This window comes from Aplysia californica, unplaced genomic scaffold (genome assembly GCF_000002075.1).
Source record: "Aplysia californica isolate F4 #8 unplaced genomic scaffold, AplCal3.0 scaffold00228, whole genome shotgun sequence".
NCBI classification, from domain to species: Eukaryota; Metazoa; Mollusca; class Gastropoda; order Aplysiida; family Aplysiidae; genus Aplysia; species Aplysia californica.
In genome coordinates, this window is record NW_004797498.1 from 295,949 (window position 1) to 311,478 (window position 15,530).

Consider the following 15,530-nt stretch of genomic DNA (forward strand, 5'->3'; position numbering starts at 1 on the left):
TACTTCTGTGCGTTTTACTAGTTCTAGTGTCTCAGAATATGATGTGTCTAATAGTTAGGATCCTGGATATGTACCCGAACACGGCCCGAGTCGTAGTTCTAGGGCTAGATCTAGCACTAGTACTGGTGTTGTTTTTCGCGCAACGAAATCACAACGTCGTGCCGTACATCTGTCTCATGTAATTCAGTGTATGGGTCTGAATCAATGCACAGACCAGCTTTTATATTTTCACCAAACACTTGCACATGTATACAAATCAAACCAGAACACTTTGAACTTTTATTTTTGTTGTTGCAGTGAATTTCATTCTACTTGTCACGTCTCTGGAAATTTTTCGAAAATCAAATTCATGCCAATTTTTAAAAAATCATACAAATTAAAGTATTAGACTTAGACAACTTTAGTTTTTTGTACTAGATTAAGCTTGAACTTTATTGTGTCAAAAAATGATTACAATAGGGTAATTCTGAGAGTTGTGGTGACTTATTGAAATACCCCCCAAAACGCCAGTCTTCAACGCTTGTGACTGGTGAAAGGGCCCAGTCGCAAGTGAGTTAAACCTGGTAATTCTACAGGACAAAAAAGAAATCCCATGGCTTTGAGAAAGGAAAAAAAATAACACATTGTAAACACATATATATGATCCAAGGTAAAAAGGTGCCAGAATTGGAAGAAAATCGAAATTTACACTAACAAGGGCCATATTTTCCTTATAATACACTTATCGAGGACACCCAAACATACGGAAACATATTAGTAGAAAACAGTTGCTTCAATGATAATCGAGTAATTTGATGGTCATTTCATGACCCTTTAACACTTTACCATCTCTCGTCGCCTTGCGGCAATGCGTAAGCACTCGCGTCACTGTGTCATATCGCCTATGTGTACCTTAACAACGGGATGGCTCTTAAAGCTCTACAAACACATTATTAGAATGACTTCCCTTTCCTGACATGCATACTTGTTTTTAATTCTGTTTACTTCAGATTGGTTTACAAACGAAAAGGAGGGAAAGATAGCGTAAGTTTAGTCATTTTCATAGCGAGTTTCGAGCTGAAAAGACGTTGAAAATGAGTGGTTTGAGTGCACCTACAACCAGCAGTCATTTTCACCATGACAGTGACCCGGGACAGTCTGCCCCTGGCGATGCCAGTGACATTTCACAGCCTTGCGATGAGGAGAACGTAAGCGATAGTAAAACAACTACTCATCAACTTTCCAATCAAGATCTAGAAGAGCTAGACCCACACGTATTCGAGAATCTTCGTCATCTGATAGTGAGCTTTCACAGACACAATTTAGATCATTTATGAGGTCGGCTTCCAACCCTACCGGTCAACACTGGTCTATTTCAGTATGAAAAATGTATAACTTTTATTGTCTTCCAGAGAACAAGTTGCTCGCTGTCACGGAGCTCCGAAATAAATGCTCATCACACAGAGTAAGTGAATTGCTGATCGATAAGAACACTCCACAGGACAGGAGTTACACGGTTTCCAGGTTTTTAAGTAAGAAACCCTCCGTTTTTGTTGTGTTTTTTTTGGGGGGGGTGTTTTTGATCATCCTGCACACCCATTAAAATCAGTTCACCTTTTCACCTTGGATCATGATAATAAAAACAATCTAGTACAACCCATTATATCATTATAGCTATGGCAATCATCAAGATCTGTGGAAAGGTTTTTCTTCATACGGATCCATATAGTTGTCAGCATTGCCTTGATAGAGCAGGTCTCGTATATCCCGGAAGAGCTTGAGAGCAACTCCTAGAGTCTTAATTCCAAGCATGCCTCCAAGGGGCGGTCCTACAATATCGGAACGCTTCAGGAGAGCCAGAGCAGCACCGTCCAACTCCTTAAATAGAAAGAAAAAAAGAAAACATTTCAAACTTTTCAAAGAAAAAAACTTCATGTATGATTATTGTGGGCTCAATAATGCAGCCCCGATTCATTAGCTTCAAAAACTGATTGGTCATTAAAATCTCAACAGTACATATCTTTATTTTATTCTCATCATTCACAAAACCGGACAAACAATTTAGAACAATATTTTCTTCACCCCTATAAAACTGTGAAAGTCCTTACATTAACATAGGAGGTTATAAGTCATCACACAAAAAAGAGAAAAAAAAGCTACTGGCCAGTGATTACTCGGCTAGTACAAGCACCCTCTCCTGCTTATGTAATCTTTCTTCCGTCACTTTGATTGAGCTTGAATTTACCACTAAAATTATTAATAAAAGGCCTGCTACCCATGAGATGAGATGCAATTTATTTCTTAGATCGGATGTGATATGAACCATTGAGCGTGGCCAATTTCAGGTCAAGTATTCAGCAGTATTGTTTTTCCCTTCTGTTCTATGTCTTTTTCAACCTAGCATTCTACAATGACAACCCCCTCCCAAACATCTGACAATTTTAGAAAAGTTCAGTATTATTTCTTTTTTTCTACCATATCTTTCAAAATGTTTTCCTTGTCAGGTCGACATGGGTCCCCACAGCAGACACTTTATTCAAAAATTGAATGCCACGACCCCATTTTCAATGATAACTGGCTGAAAAAAAAAGTCCATTCCAAATGAAAATATCTTCAATTCAAAATTACAGAACTTCGAAGGAAAAGCATATGCAGGGACCTTAAGAGAAATGTTCTGGCTCGGTCTCAGTTTCTAGATGACAAGTCAATGACAATGATGTCATGCTATGAATGCAGCATTAGAATTTCTTTGGCACTTGAAGTAACCTTACAATTTCCGGTTGGCTTGAAAACATAAAAAGCCGAACCTTTCAAATAATCAATTTTCACGCTTTTCTGACTTTAATGCAATTAAAAGCCTCCTTCTTTAATTTCTTATTTTAAAGTTGAGAAGTTTCAAATAAAACACTTTCAACCACACCAGAGCACCCGTCAACCATCCATCTGTTGGGTTTTCAGTCTTTGGACTGGCATGGCGAGTTAGTAAGATTTTAAAATCTGGTGTCCCTTGACATGCAAAGTGATGGAAGGTGGGAGTAGACCGCAAATTTTAACTCTCAGCATAACGGAAGTATATCAAAATTACAACCGAAAGTGAAATGTTATCAAGTGGGTATTGGCAACATTTTTTCTCTCATTCTGACATTCTCTCAGGCCCAGTATCAAATTGGTTTGACATTCACAACCGAGCCTTATGGAACCTGAAGAGGGGGGGAGAGCAGAGATGGACATGTTCCGACTGCAGTGACCCCAACACAGTGGAAAAGTAAGACAAGTAACCGAGCCTTAGAGAAAATAACCACAATATGGTGCAGAAAAAAAAACAACAACAAAAAACCCAGCACTTTCCCAAATGATAATTATTGTATGAAGTATTCTTAATTGAAAATGCCTCATTTCATTCAAATTCTCTATTGATGTGATTTGCAACAGATGGAGGAAAGAGGCACTTAGCGGTACCTTTTACTAAATATAAAGGGTGCTTTCTCAAATTAACGCCTCAGCACACTGAGAGGGGGGGGGATGTCCTTAATTTAACCATGTGTGATGCACAAGTCTTGAAACCAGTATTTGCCAACATTATCTCTTACTAAAGGTGCTACTCGCAAAATCAAAAGCTACATAAATGAGATATTAAGAGGAAAAGGGGTAAATTCAACACCTACATTCTCCAACATCTTTTGAGCCTCGGCTTCATATCCTTTTTGGGCGAAGTACTCCGCAACTTGCTGTGGAGTCCAACTGGCAATGTCTGGATATGCATATGCAGGCAGACTGCGCGAGTCCTCTTCATCCTCGTTATACAGTGACGACTGCTCAGATTGGGTTCCTGCACATAGAAAGAAAGTGAATTATCAAGGTTAAGAAAACAGCTTGCCTTTTCTTCATTAGGTGATCAACACAAGGCATCAAAACAGAGACTATAAAATTAATCAAACAAGACAATACAGACACTTTAACCCCTTCACTGCCGGCTATGAGCTACATAGCTGTGCCGGGAAAAATTGCTCCCATTACTACAAGCGTCACATAGAGCCCCTAACTCAATTGAAATCATTATCATCACTGTTAGTCATTCATAACTTCGTGTAGAACTTCTGCGGCTAAAAAGGAAGGTCGATAGACTGGTCTGTTGGCTGCCATTGCGAAAAGAAAAAAAAAACCCCACCAAAAAAACACAACTCAGAACGTCAACACTTCACTTCTTCAAAACAATGAAAATGACTCAGATTCACGGGAGACTACTGTAATATCAATGAGGATTAGTCGTGACACAGTTTTGTCCCTTTAAAAGGTGGAAAATTGCACACAAAATGACTTCATAATAGTCCCACTGAATCAGCGGGCACATGGCACAGGGAAGCACTTCTTGGCCCGCTGAATCAGCGGGCCGGGGCAGTGAAGGGGTTAAAGATATTATATAAGAACAAATTTTTGTGTCAATTCTGAAAAAAATGTTATGCCTGAGACATATATATATATACATATATAAATATATATCATATGAAGCACTTACCTTGCTTTGAATTTTCATCATTAAATATTTCGGAATCCTGTTCAACTCTTTCCGTCTTTGGAGTTGGTGAACAGCCTTTCTTTGGTCGCCCTCTCTTCTTTTTGGTTTCAAATTTGAAACTGTGAACAGTTTGTTACAAAAGACATATAAGCACATGTGGTGTTACATTGAAAAGAAACTACAATTTACTACATTCTGAGGCAAACTAACCTGTCTATGAAATAAATCAGCTTCTGAAAAATAATCTTTAAGCATGAAATTTCTTACGAGCACCCAACTCATAGAGATATTGAAGCTCCATGATCAGATTTTCAACTTACACAATTGTAATACAGTAAAATTGAATACAATGAACTTAGGACTGAACAGAAGGAGAAAGATTATCCCAGTTGTTTTTTTAAACTCAAAACAATCAATTAAAACACCTTGTATTCAACTAAAACTTAAACAAGCAAAGTTGAAATCAATGCTTGCTGAACGAAAAGCGCCTGGTGATGTAGCTAGGCAAATTTCTCTCCTGATCTTTTCCAATGGACCGTCAATCATCACATGCTTTGAGCATATATCAGTATCATTCACCGTCCACTACCATTGACCTATACTATAGATCAGGAGATACAGCCATCATATATATGTAAAATATGCCACAGTGTGGTGGAATCAGGTTCTCGTCAATTTTTTTGCATGTGGAGTCATTGGCATAATTTGATGGCTGATTTATTTGCCTTGCTTTCAATGAAAAAATACTGTCTTTTTATAGAAGTCAAGATGTTTGCAATTGAATGAGGTAAAGTTTCCTGGTTTCGGTGGTGAAATTACCGAGAAAATGGCTGCCAAAGTTTAGTTTTAGTAGCTAGTAGAGGTTTTCGGCGCTCGCAACTGCATACGGTCATATGAGCACCAAGAGCAGGATGTCAACAGAGAAATCCTTACTGGGAATCAGGCTTACTCTGCTCACCTCTTCAGCTTCAACAGCACAATAAAGTCTGCTTCGACTATCAAGGCAGCCCGGAAATACCGGGTCACAAGAGTGTGACAAACATACAAAAGAAGCAGAGGCAAAATGACGATAGTAAGGATTAGGAAAGAAAAAGTGGCAGTTCCCTGTTGCAGTCGTGCACATCTAAGAGCATGACATTGATGAATCAGCCCATTTACAATTCTACTGTGCATAAGAACATGTCAATGTCCCCCCTTTGGGAATCGCTTAAAGACACTTCAGTCAGTAGCACCACCCTTGGGGGGGTATGCCAAAGTTCGGTAACTTCAATAGCTAAAGAGTCTATGAAAACTGAAAAATGACGTATTGTGTGCCTTTAATTTAATCAACGTATTTCAGTAAAATTAATATGGAAATGTGTTTTATATGAACACAGAAGGGGTGGAGTCAAAAAAGAAAAAAAAAATCGATCAAAATTGCCAAACTGGTGAAAAAATGCTTGTTTCTCCGATTTTGTAATTCTGATGAGCGCCTGATTCCACCATGATGCCTCACATATATCAATCTTATCAGGCATAAATGGGTAAAGTCTAAAAATTCTAACTGGCTGATTCTTGTCTACGTTTTAAAATAGGGTCAAACACATTATCTGAACAAATGGCACAAAGAACCAAAGAAAAGAAATGCATGAAACATCAACATGAAACTTAATACTAATAAATAGCATTTATGCTGCGTATTTCCATTTTCTAAAAAATGCTCTATGCGCATTACATAAAAAAAGACAACACATCTTAAAAATTAATCGACATGTGAGTACGTAAAACACAGTGTTATGCATATAAAATATATTTGCAAGTATAAAACTTTCTATGAGAAAAAGTCTCACAGAGAGCTTGGAAATGCGTTCACTAAAAAATACACAAATACAATAAAAATTCACGGTCACTATTCAGTAACATTGAAACTTGAATAACTAGAAACATTCATTCTCTATAAATCGAAATACATTTCTATTCTCTTTCTCTTCCTCTCGGTCTCACAGTCTGGCATACACATGCATAAAAAAAATAACAGTACATCATTATGACGGGTATTGAATAAGAAAGTAGTAGTAGTAGTATAGGGTTTTACGGCTCTCGCAACTGCTAAGGTCATATGAGCGCATGAAACACAAGTTGTTTACTTTCGCAAAAGTTCGCAGCACGATTGGTTAACTAATTGACTTTAAAATGCTAAAATGTTAAAATATTTAAATTCAGTGTAAATATATTTGTGAATAAGAAATGCTTCAGCTGTTTTTTGAAAATGTAAATTGTTGGGGCACATCTTATTTTATATGGGAGTTCGTTCTATACCTGGGAACAATAAAACAAAAAGGAATGCTTGATGTATATTTCGTAATTTTGTTTTGGAGTTTTAAGAATTAGATTGTCAGAGGCTAATCTAAGGGCTCTTGGTGGATGACATGTTAATTCCAGGAATTTTTTAAGATAAAAGGTGCAGCATCATTTATACATTTAATCATAGCAGAAAACGGCAATTTTGTATTTCATCCTTTCTTTTACTGGCAGCCAGTGTAGTTCTTTCAGAATTGGTGTTACATGCGTTGATTTCTTTTTTTTTTTTTTGCATTATCAATTTTGCTGCTTGACTTTGGAGTACTTGTAAATTAGTTTTCCACCCATCAAACCAGATAAAATAAAGATAAAATAGCATTGCAATAAATTTAATTTTGATAAAATCAATGTTGTTACTAATATCTTGGGTGCTGCTTGAACAGACATGTTAAATTCTTTCATCTAATCTTACAGCTGCGGGATATCCTGTAAATTACGCTTACTAGGAGGTGGCCCATCAAGTCAGCTATTGAAAATGATTACCTGTTTTCCACAGCAGCTTCAGATTTTTCAGAAGAGGGTGAGTCTGCTGGAGTAGGAAAAACTGACTCCTTGTTTTCTGAGGAGAAAAAAAACAACTCTCCTTTAGCCAATGTTCATTGTCACAAAATTTCATGTCCCAACTTAATGAGCGTGCGGGACATTTTCAGTTGGTAAAGAAATTTTGAATTTTGCCCAGGTGGCCGAAGCCTGCTCTTATTATCAATTATTATAACCACCAAGGGATCTTTTAATGTGCGCAACTTACACACGTGACCTACAAGATTTTTCACCCTTGTCCGAGAATGCTAGGTGTAGATCTTTCCTACCACAAGATCAGGGGTGTGGCTGAAAGACAGTAGAAAGAAGGAGCCAAGGAGTAGCAGTAGAAGGTTGCAGAAAGAGTCAGGAGCCCAGAAGAGGGGGCAAAGGAACTTATTCAAAAGTAGATAGATCTAATAAACACAACAAAACACTGAACAGTACTATGCAGTCAAACCTTCCCAGACGGGCACTTCGATTTCGTTTACTTTATTTCGAAATAATGGCACTACCCAAGATGATATATCACCTGTCTAACGAGACCTCAATCACTAATCTTAACTAGCACCAGCCACAAAAACCTATCCAGGCTGACCACGCAAGTCTCTACGTCATAAATTATATATAATATATCAGCCCCTGATGCAGTTGATGAGCCGCCACATTCCATTCATCTGTTGTTATTGTTAGACCCTTCTATGAATAAACATTCACTGACCAGCACCAGGTTACTGGTCCCTTCCCACCACCCCTCCGCATGTGTTTTAGTAATTAACAGATAGGAAACTAGTAAACTGAATTAGAAATTCATAATACGGCCATGATAAACCTTCCTGACCAAGTGTCAAGGACAGGGGTCGTATTCCAGTACTGTACAAATCTAATGTAAACATAGGCGTGATGAGTTTTATAAAAGAGCAGAAGTTTTCTAATACTGTCAATCTAATGTTTGCCTTACTCCTGGTTTGGGCCCTTCTAAAAATATTTTTTTTAAAATCAGAATCGGGTATTACAATAGTTTTTTGGGGGGATGTAAAACTGATCAAAAATTGTAACAATTCTCCTAAATTTGTAATGGTGGGCAGCCCTGCCTCCCCACTGTTTACATAACATAAGTTGACTAAGGTAACAAATTTTCAGCTGCTGAGGAATGAGGCATGTGAACTGTCATATTCGATCCCCCTCACACAACTGAACAATCGTCTGACCATGTACAAATCTTACATGAGATGAGTGGCCACTCTGTTCTCCCAGTTGGTAACGATTGACATCAATAACAATATGAACTTGCGATAGAATTGTTACTTGTTTGCCAAATGACAACCCATTCACTTGTTGTACCATGGCACTCATTCTGCTCCTTCATCATCATCATTGACTTTTTCACCCTGGATCAGGATATAGGCCACGAACAAACAATTGCCACCTTTCCCTATCCTGGGCGAGTCGCTTGATGTCACTCCATGTCTTCCCACTTTTCTGCACATCCATTTCCGTGACTCTTCTCCAGGTTCCATGTGGTCATCCCCTTGATCTTTTACCCTGTGGGTTCCAATTTAACACTTTCCTTGATATGCAGCTGCTTGACTTCCAGAAAGTGTGTCAAATCCATCGCCAATGCCTTCTTCCCACCTCATCTATGACTGGGCTCTGTCTCGTTCTTCTTAATACTTCCTCATTGGCGACCCTGTCTGTACATCTGATCCTCAGTAGCTTCCTCAGAAACTTGTACAAGAAAACTTGGATCCTCTTTATGCACGTCTGAGATGCGTTCCATGTCTCACATCCATACAACAGGACTGACTTCACATTTGAGTTGAATATCCTCAGTTTTGTTCGTGGTGAGATATCCCTGGTCCTCCAAATCCTGTTCAAAGAAATAAATGCAGTCTGTGCCTTTCCAATACCGGACTTTATTTCAGCGCCTGTTCCTCCCTCTCTGTCAATTATACTCCCAACATAGCAGGAATCGACGTCTTCTAGTGCATTTCCCTCTACTGTGACCTGCTCCTTTCGTAGTGCATCTATCCTTAGGGTTTTTGACTGTCCGGGGTGGATCCTCAATCAAACTGTCTCTGACAGGCTGTTCAAAATAGTGGTCTTTGCTTGCATCTGTTCCTGAGTGTGTGACAGAAACGCCAACTCATCTGCAAAATCCAGATCGTCCAACTGTGTCCATGGGGTCCACTGTATGCCATATCTGTGTCCTCTGGTGGTTTCCTTCATCAGCCAGTTGATTGCCAAGATAAAGAGGAAAGGTGATAGTAAACATCCCTGTCTCACACCAGTCTTGATGTAAAAGCTGTCAGTGAGCTGGCAATCATGTATAACCCCGCAACTTGTCCCTTCGTACATGCTCCTGATGAGGTCAACCAACTTCTGTGGGATTCCGTGATGTCTCAGTATCTTCCACAGTGTCGCTCGGTCTATACTGTCAAAGGCCTTCTCATGGTCAAGAAAGTTGACGATCAACTGGGAGTTCCACTCCAAGGATAATTCCACAATGATCCTCAGCGTGGCAATCTGGTCTGAAGTTGACCAATTTTTCCGAAATCCAGCCTGTTCATCCCAAAGTTTTAGATCCGTTGCAGATTTGATTCTCTCCAGAATGATTCTGTTGAAGACCTTACCTGGTATTGAGAGAAGAGTGATTCCTCGGTAGTTGCTGCAGTTGCTGAGATATTCCCCCCCTTAAAAAATGAAGTTCCACAAGGTGTCCTTTCCAATCCTTTGGGAACTTGCTCTCATTCAAGATCTTGGTAAACAACGGAAAAAGGAAGTCTGGCGTAACATTGGCATCTGCTTTTAGGGCCTCAGGTGGAATCTGATCAGGACCGGCCGCTTTTCCGTTGTTCAGCTTCTTAATGGCATCGATAATCTCTTGTTTTGATGGAGCATCACAGCAGATTGGTAACTCATTTCTTGCTGGCAGGATGTTTGGCGGGTTACTTGGTGGTGGTCTGTTCAGGAGACTGTTGAAATTTTTATGCTCTACCCATCATCTTAACTGAGCTTCCTTTCCAAAAATGTTTTTTTCCCTCTTGACCATTATTGTTACTTCTGGTATTCCATATTTTGCAGAAAGTCTTTGTATTCTGGTAAAGGATTCGCATTGTTCCCTCCTGCTGCTGCCTCCTCTGCCAGTCTGTTCGTGAATTCATCCTTGTCTTTTCTTAGTGATCTCTTTACCTCTTGTCCTGTACTGCTCCAGTGCGTCCGCTTTTGATCCCCTTGTTCTACTTACATTTGTCTTTGCTTTCAATAGTCTTCTAGTACTAATCAAACCCAATGACTGTTGGCTAATCCATTCCTTGTGCTCCAATTTCTTCTCACCAAGTATTTCTTGACATTTTGAAGTAAAGACTTCTTTGACCTTGGTCCAGTACGTGCTTCCCCACCTCCATGTCCTCCTCACCAAGATCCGCCAAGGGTTGAAGTTGAAATCTGTTCCTCAACTGCAGATGAAACTCCTCTTTCTTGTGTCCATCTAAGAGACTTACTTGGAACTTCGTTCGTTTGGTTCCTGTTCGTGCTTTCTGCTCCTTATATATAGAGGTAATTGGTTGTTTATTAAATTCACACGATCATGTGAGTGTCCAGTGAATGCTAAATCCTGATTTCTTTTTCGAAACCCCAACATAACAACATATGGCATTTTATTCAATGTTCTGGGCTGTGATATCACTAATCATTAATTATTACAATTATGCTATTGTAATTATATATATATATAAACAGATTACAGATAACTCACAAACATACTATTGTCTATAAAAGAAATAAACAAGAAAATAAAAGTAAACAAACTGAAAAAAAAAATCAGCGTCATTTATAACAAACCTGTAAACCTGGACTTGACTTTTGTAGGCATCTCTATCTCAAAATCAGGCCCGTGATTTTTCATTACCCTCTGAAAATAATATCAGAACAGAAGAATCAGTTAAATAAAGAGATCAACTTTTTCTTGTCAATATCATAATACGCACAGAATGACCCCCCCCCCCCCCCCCAATTTTTTCTTAACATAATTTTCCTTCTTCTAAAGACCTATATTGTCATTTTTCAGTATAAAACCTTTTTCAAATTTTTGGCAAATCCCTGGTAAAAAAAAATGTTTTCCTCTCACACATCTAACATAAAAAGTATTTAAATATAGGGATCGAAAGAAGACCCTATATATATATATATAAGCAATTTTCTGCACTGCTAAATTCATTTGCTCTAAACACTAAAAGCACCATTTTAAAAGTTAAACAACCAAAGATTTCACACCCAGGGGCCAAATTAACGAGGGATATTTTAAGAGAAAAATAGCCTGAGGGATATTAGAATTGGTAGCGTCAATTGCCACCAAGTGACGCTGTGGCAATTGACAAAAATTGACTTTTTGTCGTCTGAAAACAACACTATCTTTAGCTTTATACATAATGTGTGTCTAATGGGTCAATTTGTTCTCAACTAATTTCATTGGACGAGCTAGTCTAGAGCTACGGTACCAACTTGGCGTGTTTTCAATTAGACGTAGGCCTAGATCTAGGCTAGCCTTAGCCTACACTTTGGTGTAGAACCAACACAGGCAATTCTAGAAGTATAAGGTCACAAACGCACACAAACTCAAGCAGAAATTCACGTTATATCTGGGAAATGGGACGGGGGACGGGGGTCAGGAAAAGACACACACACACACACAGAGGGACCGAGAGGCGAATGCACAACACCCGAGCACTCAAGCACAATAAGCTAGATCTACCCACCACACCAACGCAAAAGAGCTCCAATTTACTCTGTGGCAATTGACAAAAAGTCAATTTTTGTCAAGGCAGCCTTTTTGTCAATTGCCACCGCGTCACTCGGTGGCAACTGATGTTGACACTACCCCATTAGAATTAGGGCCCTAACTGGGGGGGAGGGGGTGGGGTGTTAGTGTAATACATAATACGAAGCTCGCACCTGCATAAAAGGTCATAATGAGCACTCCAGACACATTAAACATTTTCAGTAGGAAAGAAATTTTGAAATTTGCCCAGGAGGAGGCCGAAGCCTATTCTTCAATTCTGGACCACCAGTAGGGATCTTTAACGTGCGCAACTTGCACACGGGACCTCCGTGATTTTTCTCCCTTGCCTGAGAAGGAGAGGTGTTACTGAAAGATAAGGAGCCATGGAGTAGCATGTAGAAAGGCTGCAAGGAAGAGACAGCGGAGCCCAGAGGAGGGGGCAAAGGAGGTGAGGCAATGATGGGGCAGAAAGAGGAGACAAAAGCAGATGAGAGGACATTGTAGAGAGCAGGAAAGAAGATGGAAGGAGAAAACTTTAGAGAACAAAATTTTCCGTTGCTATCCGGATTCTAACCCAGGAATTAATTAACGAGATTCCAACACGGTAACCTTGCTCTCGATCTTGAGAACCCCCCGGCTCTACAACTGGATCTCCCATTAGTCATTAGTGTCATGAAAGACTGTCTCAGATGACATGGGATGAGGTAAGGTGAAAATTAAGTAGGTGTGAGGTTATTTAATTTTTAGAACCATTACCTCATGGCCACCTTTGCTTCAACGTTCTTCATTCGCAACTATTTTTAGATTTTGACTCCTTTTCGAGCAGGAATGGTCTGAAATGTAAACAACTCTGACTGGCGACACGAAGTAAAACTGGCAACTTCTAGCGCTCACTTCAAGCTTGTTTACACGTAAACAGCTGACTGTGTGGGCGTGCCCTGCTATTGTCTGTTGATCTTTCAGTTTTACACTTAAACCTTCCTTTAGATCTCCCAAAGCGGGCTCCTTACCAAGAGGCCACAATGGCGGTCTACATGCATGTGTGTGTACAACAAACGTGTTGGTGTGCTTTTATGTGTGTGTGCCCTCGTGTGTTTAAAGGTGTTATTGCAAACACTGACTCGCGGCTTGGGTGAAATGAGATTTCGCGACTTCAGTGCTTTCTTGTGTTATCTTCATTTTTGTAAACAGTGAAAATGTGACTCCTTCTTATGCTCACTCTTTGTTTGTTATGAACTCACGTCAATAGTTGTGAAGACGTTTCTTCTAACCCAAAGTAATTCTAAACGGAATTCTAAATTGGAGGAATTGGGGCAGTTTGTGTCTGAAAACCTATGGTCTGTATCAATGGAAGTGGCATGAAGTGGTGAAGTTGTGGGAATTTTTTTCAAAGACAAACAGATGAGAGAGGTATTTGCAAATCTGCGCCGACAAGTTATTAGTAATAGACCAGCAATAGCTTCTGATCTATTGACCGGCGCGACGCCCGAGAATAGTCACTTGCTAAATCATTATTTACTCACTTTTCGTTTTGATGGTGGTCTCAGGGGTAATACAACATTTGTCTTATCACCAACAGTATTTCTGCCTGCAAAAGAGGGATTTTGAGACAATCTCGACATTGAAGCTTGAAACTGCACTAACGAACTCGTAACAACATCGAGTCTTTTCTCCAAATCAGATCGATCACATTCCATCTTGTACTCCGTATGAGAAGAAAGAAGACCATCTGATGAACTACCTGTGTTGGTGCGGTTTGCCTCCCCATTGTCTTTCAGAATGTAAAAGGTTTTGCCCATAACAATTTGACTTTCAACAACACCTTTAGAGATGCTGTCTTGCAAGCACAGTGAGACGTTTGTATCGGTTTCCACAATACTTTGCTTTGAAAGAGCTGTTTTTATATCATCAAAGCTAGCACCTTCAAGTCCATCAGCTACATGACCCCTCATCGCTGAAAACAAACACTCTGGGGTTAATTTTTTAGAATGCATGCTAGAGTTGGGTTTATTACACGTTCCATCAGTCGGAGCCACAACACCGCATTCTTGATCCTTGCTATCTTGCGCGTCACCCGAGTCTAGATCTAGCGCAGGCAGCATTTTACTCACATGGTCTTCGTTGATTCGGTAAACCGTAACATCTCCCACTGCTCTTTTATACAGGAATCCAGTTTCTATTTCTTTATCCAATGCATCTCGAAGTGCAGAACCCGACAAGAAGCATTTTTGTTCAACTTTACTACCCAAATACTCCTCAATAGTTTGAGCGGAAACACCCGTGCCTTTTGAAGCCTCGTTTTCTCGTATAGCTTTGATAAAACGTTTCAGCATTTTGCTGGAATTCATAATTTGACCACCTAGTCTCCCTTTTTTCCACTTAGAGACATCACGGTAGCTTATCTTATTTTTGTATTCCGCTTGAACAACAAATCCACATTCAATAAGTGAATCCAGAAGTTTCTTCGTCTGTGGAAAACTCATCTGATGTTTTCTCTTCATGCGTAAGCTGATATGAGGCAAATCTGGACGGGCTTTCCGATGTTTCAAATGGTTAATAGCCTCAAGAATCCACTCCTTTTCACACTCAAGAACCATGTTTGAATATTCACACAATTCCTGGTAAGAATTAAAACATTTTACAATCTCCGCAAAACAATGAAAACAATTTTTCTTTGTCACACCCTGTGCACGTAGGTCATTACACGCTCGTGAGACTTTTCCACAACCCACAAGCTTTGGCTACAAGTAAGGTTTGGCCTGTGTCTTTGCTGCGCATGCTCGAGAAGAGAGTTTCAGTGAATTATGGGTACATGGGGAAATATTGAACCAATCAAAACGCGATACCGCGTGATACAACCCACCAAAACACAAAGCACGTGCTGTGGTTGAAACGGGGAAAATTCCTTTGTTGCCTTGACTTGATAGACTAGATCTAGATCTAGATCTAACTAACTTATAGACCTAATAAAATTAACCACGATTTATTTCCAGGATAACCTTTTCAAGGGATATTTTTTTTAATAGAAAAAAAATGTAGGTGCTCAAAGCATAAGCTGCTTGGTACAGCCTTGGTACATAAAAGATGCGCTTTTATTATGAAACAATGTAAATCTAAACTTGTTTTGAAATTTGTAGCCTAGATCTAGATTTACTCTTTAAATGTAGATCTAGATCTATTGCAAATTTGGAAAATATCAAGTCAATGAAATTCTAAATTGTACCCTGAAGAAATGAAAGGGTCATATCTCAAGTGATAGCACAAGAGAATGTCTTTTAACCAAGCCCAACTAGACTCTCTAAGTGTAATTACTGTTGCGAAGATAAATATTCCAACTGGTTATAATTACCCCGGTACCATTAATGACTATCCGTGCGTGTGCCTATAATTATATAT

The 15,530-nt window shown here is 39.3% G+C and overlaps 1 protein-coding gene across 2 annotated transcripts; it reads right to left on the reverse strand.

Moving 5' to 3' along the window:
• Positions 1 to 1,360: 1,360 nt before the first annotated feature.
• On the reverse strand, positions 1,361 to 14,870 carry LOC101856808. Of its 2 annotated transcripts, none has more exons than XM_013083380.2 (6): positions 14,246 to 14,870; positions 11,198 to 11,267; positions 7,319 to 7,394; positions 4,496 to 4,614; positions 3,645 to 3,808; positions 1,361 to 1,857 (listed from the first exon to the last, which is right to left on the reverse strand). In XM_013083380.2, exons 1-6 carry the CDS (start codon positions 14,729 to 14,731, stop codon positions 1,666 to 1,668), a joined length of 1,107 nt encoding a protein of 368 aa, XP_012938834.1. In that variant the 5' UTR covers positions 14,732 to 14,870; the 3' UTR covers positions 1,361 to 1,665. The 2 variants fall into 2 exon arrangements, with proteins under 2 accessions (XP_012938834.1, XP_005099923.1); XM_005099866.3 differs by having other exon boundaries at positions 13,658 to 14,870.
• Positions 14,871 to 15,530: the final 660 nt, after the last annotated feature.

Coding starts and splice junctions, on each gene's coding strand:
- LOC101856808 (XM_005099866.3), bottom strand. CDS start 14,731: ATGGTTCTTGAGTGTGAAAAGGAGTGGATTCTTGAGGCTATTAACCAT. Junction 7,395..11,197: donor AGTCAAGTCCAGGTTTACAG/GTTTGTTATAAA, acceptor TTTTCTCCTCAG/AAAACAAGGAGTCAGTTTTT. Junction 1,858..3,644: donor CTCAAAAGATGTTGGAGAAT/GTAGGTGTTGAA, acceptor TTTCTATTTAAG/GAGTTGGACGGTGCTGCTCT.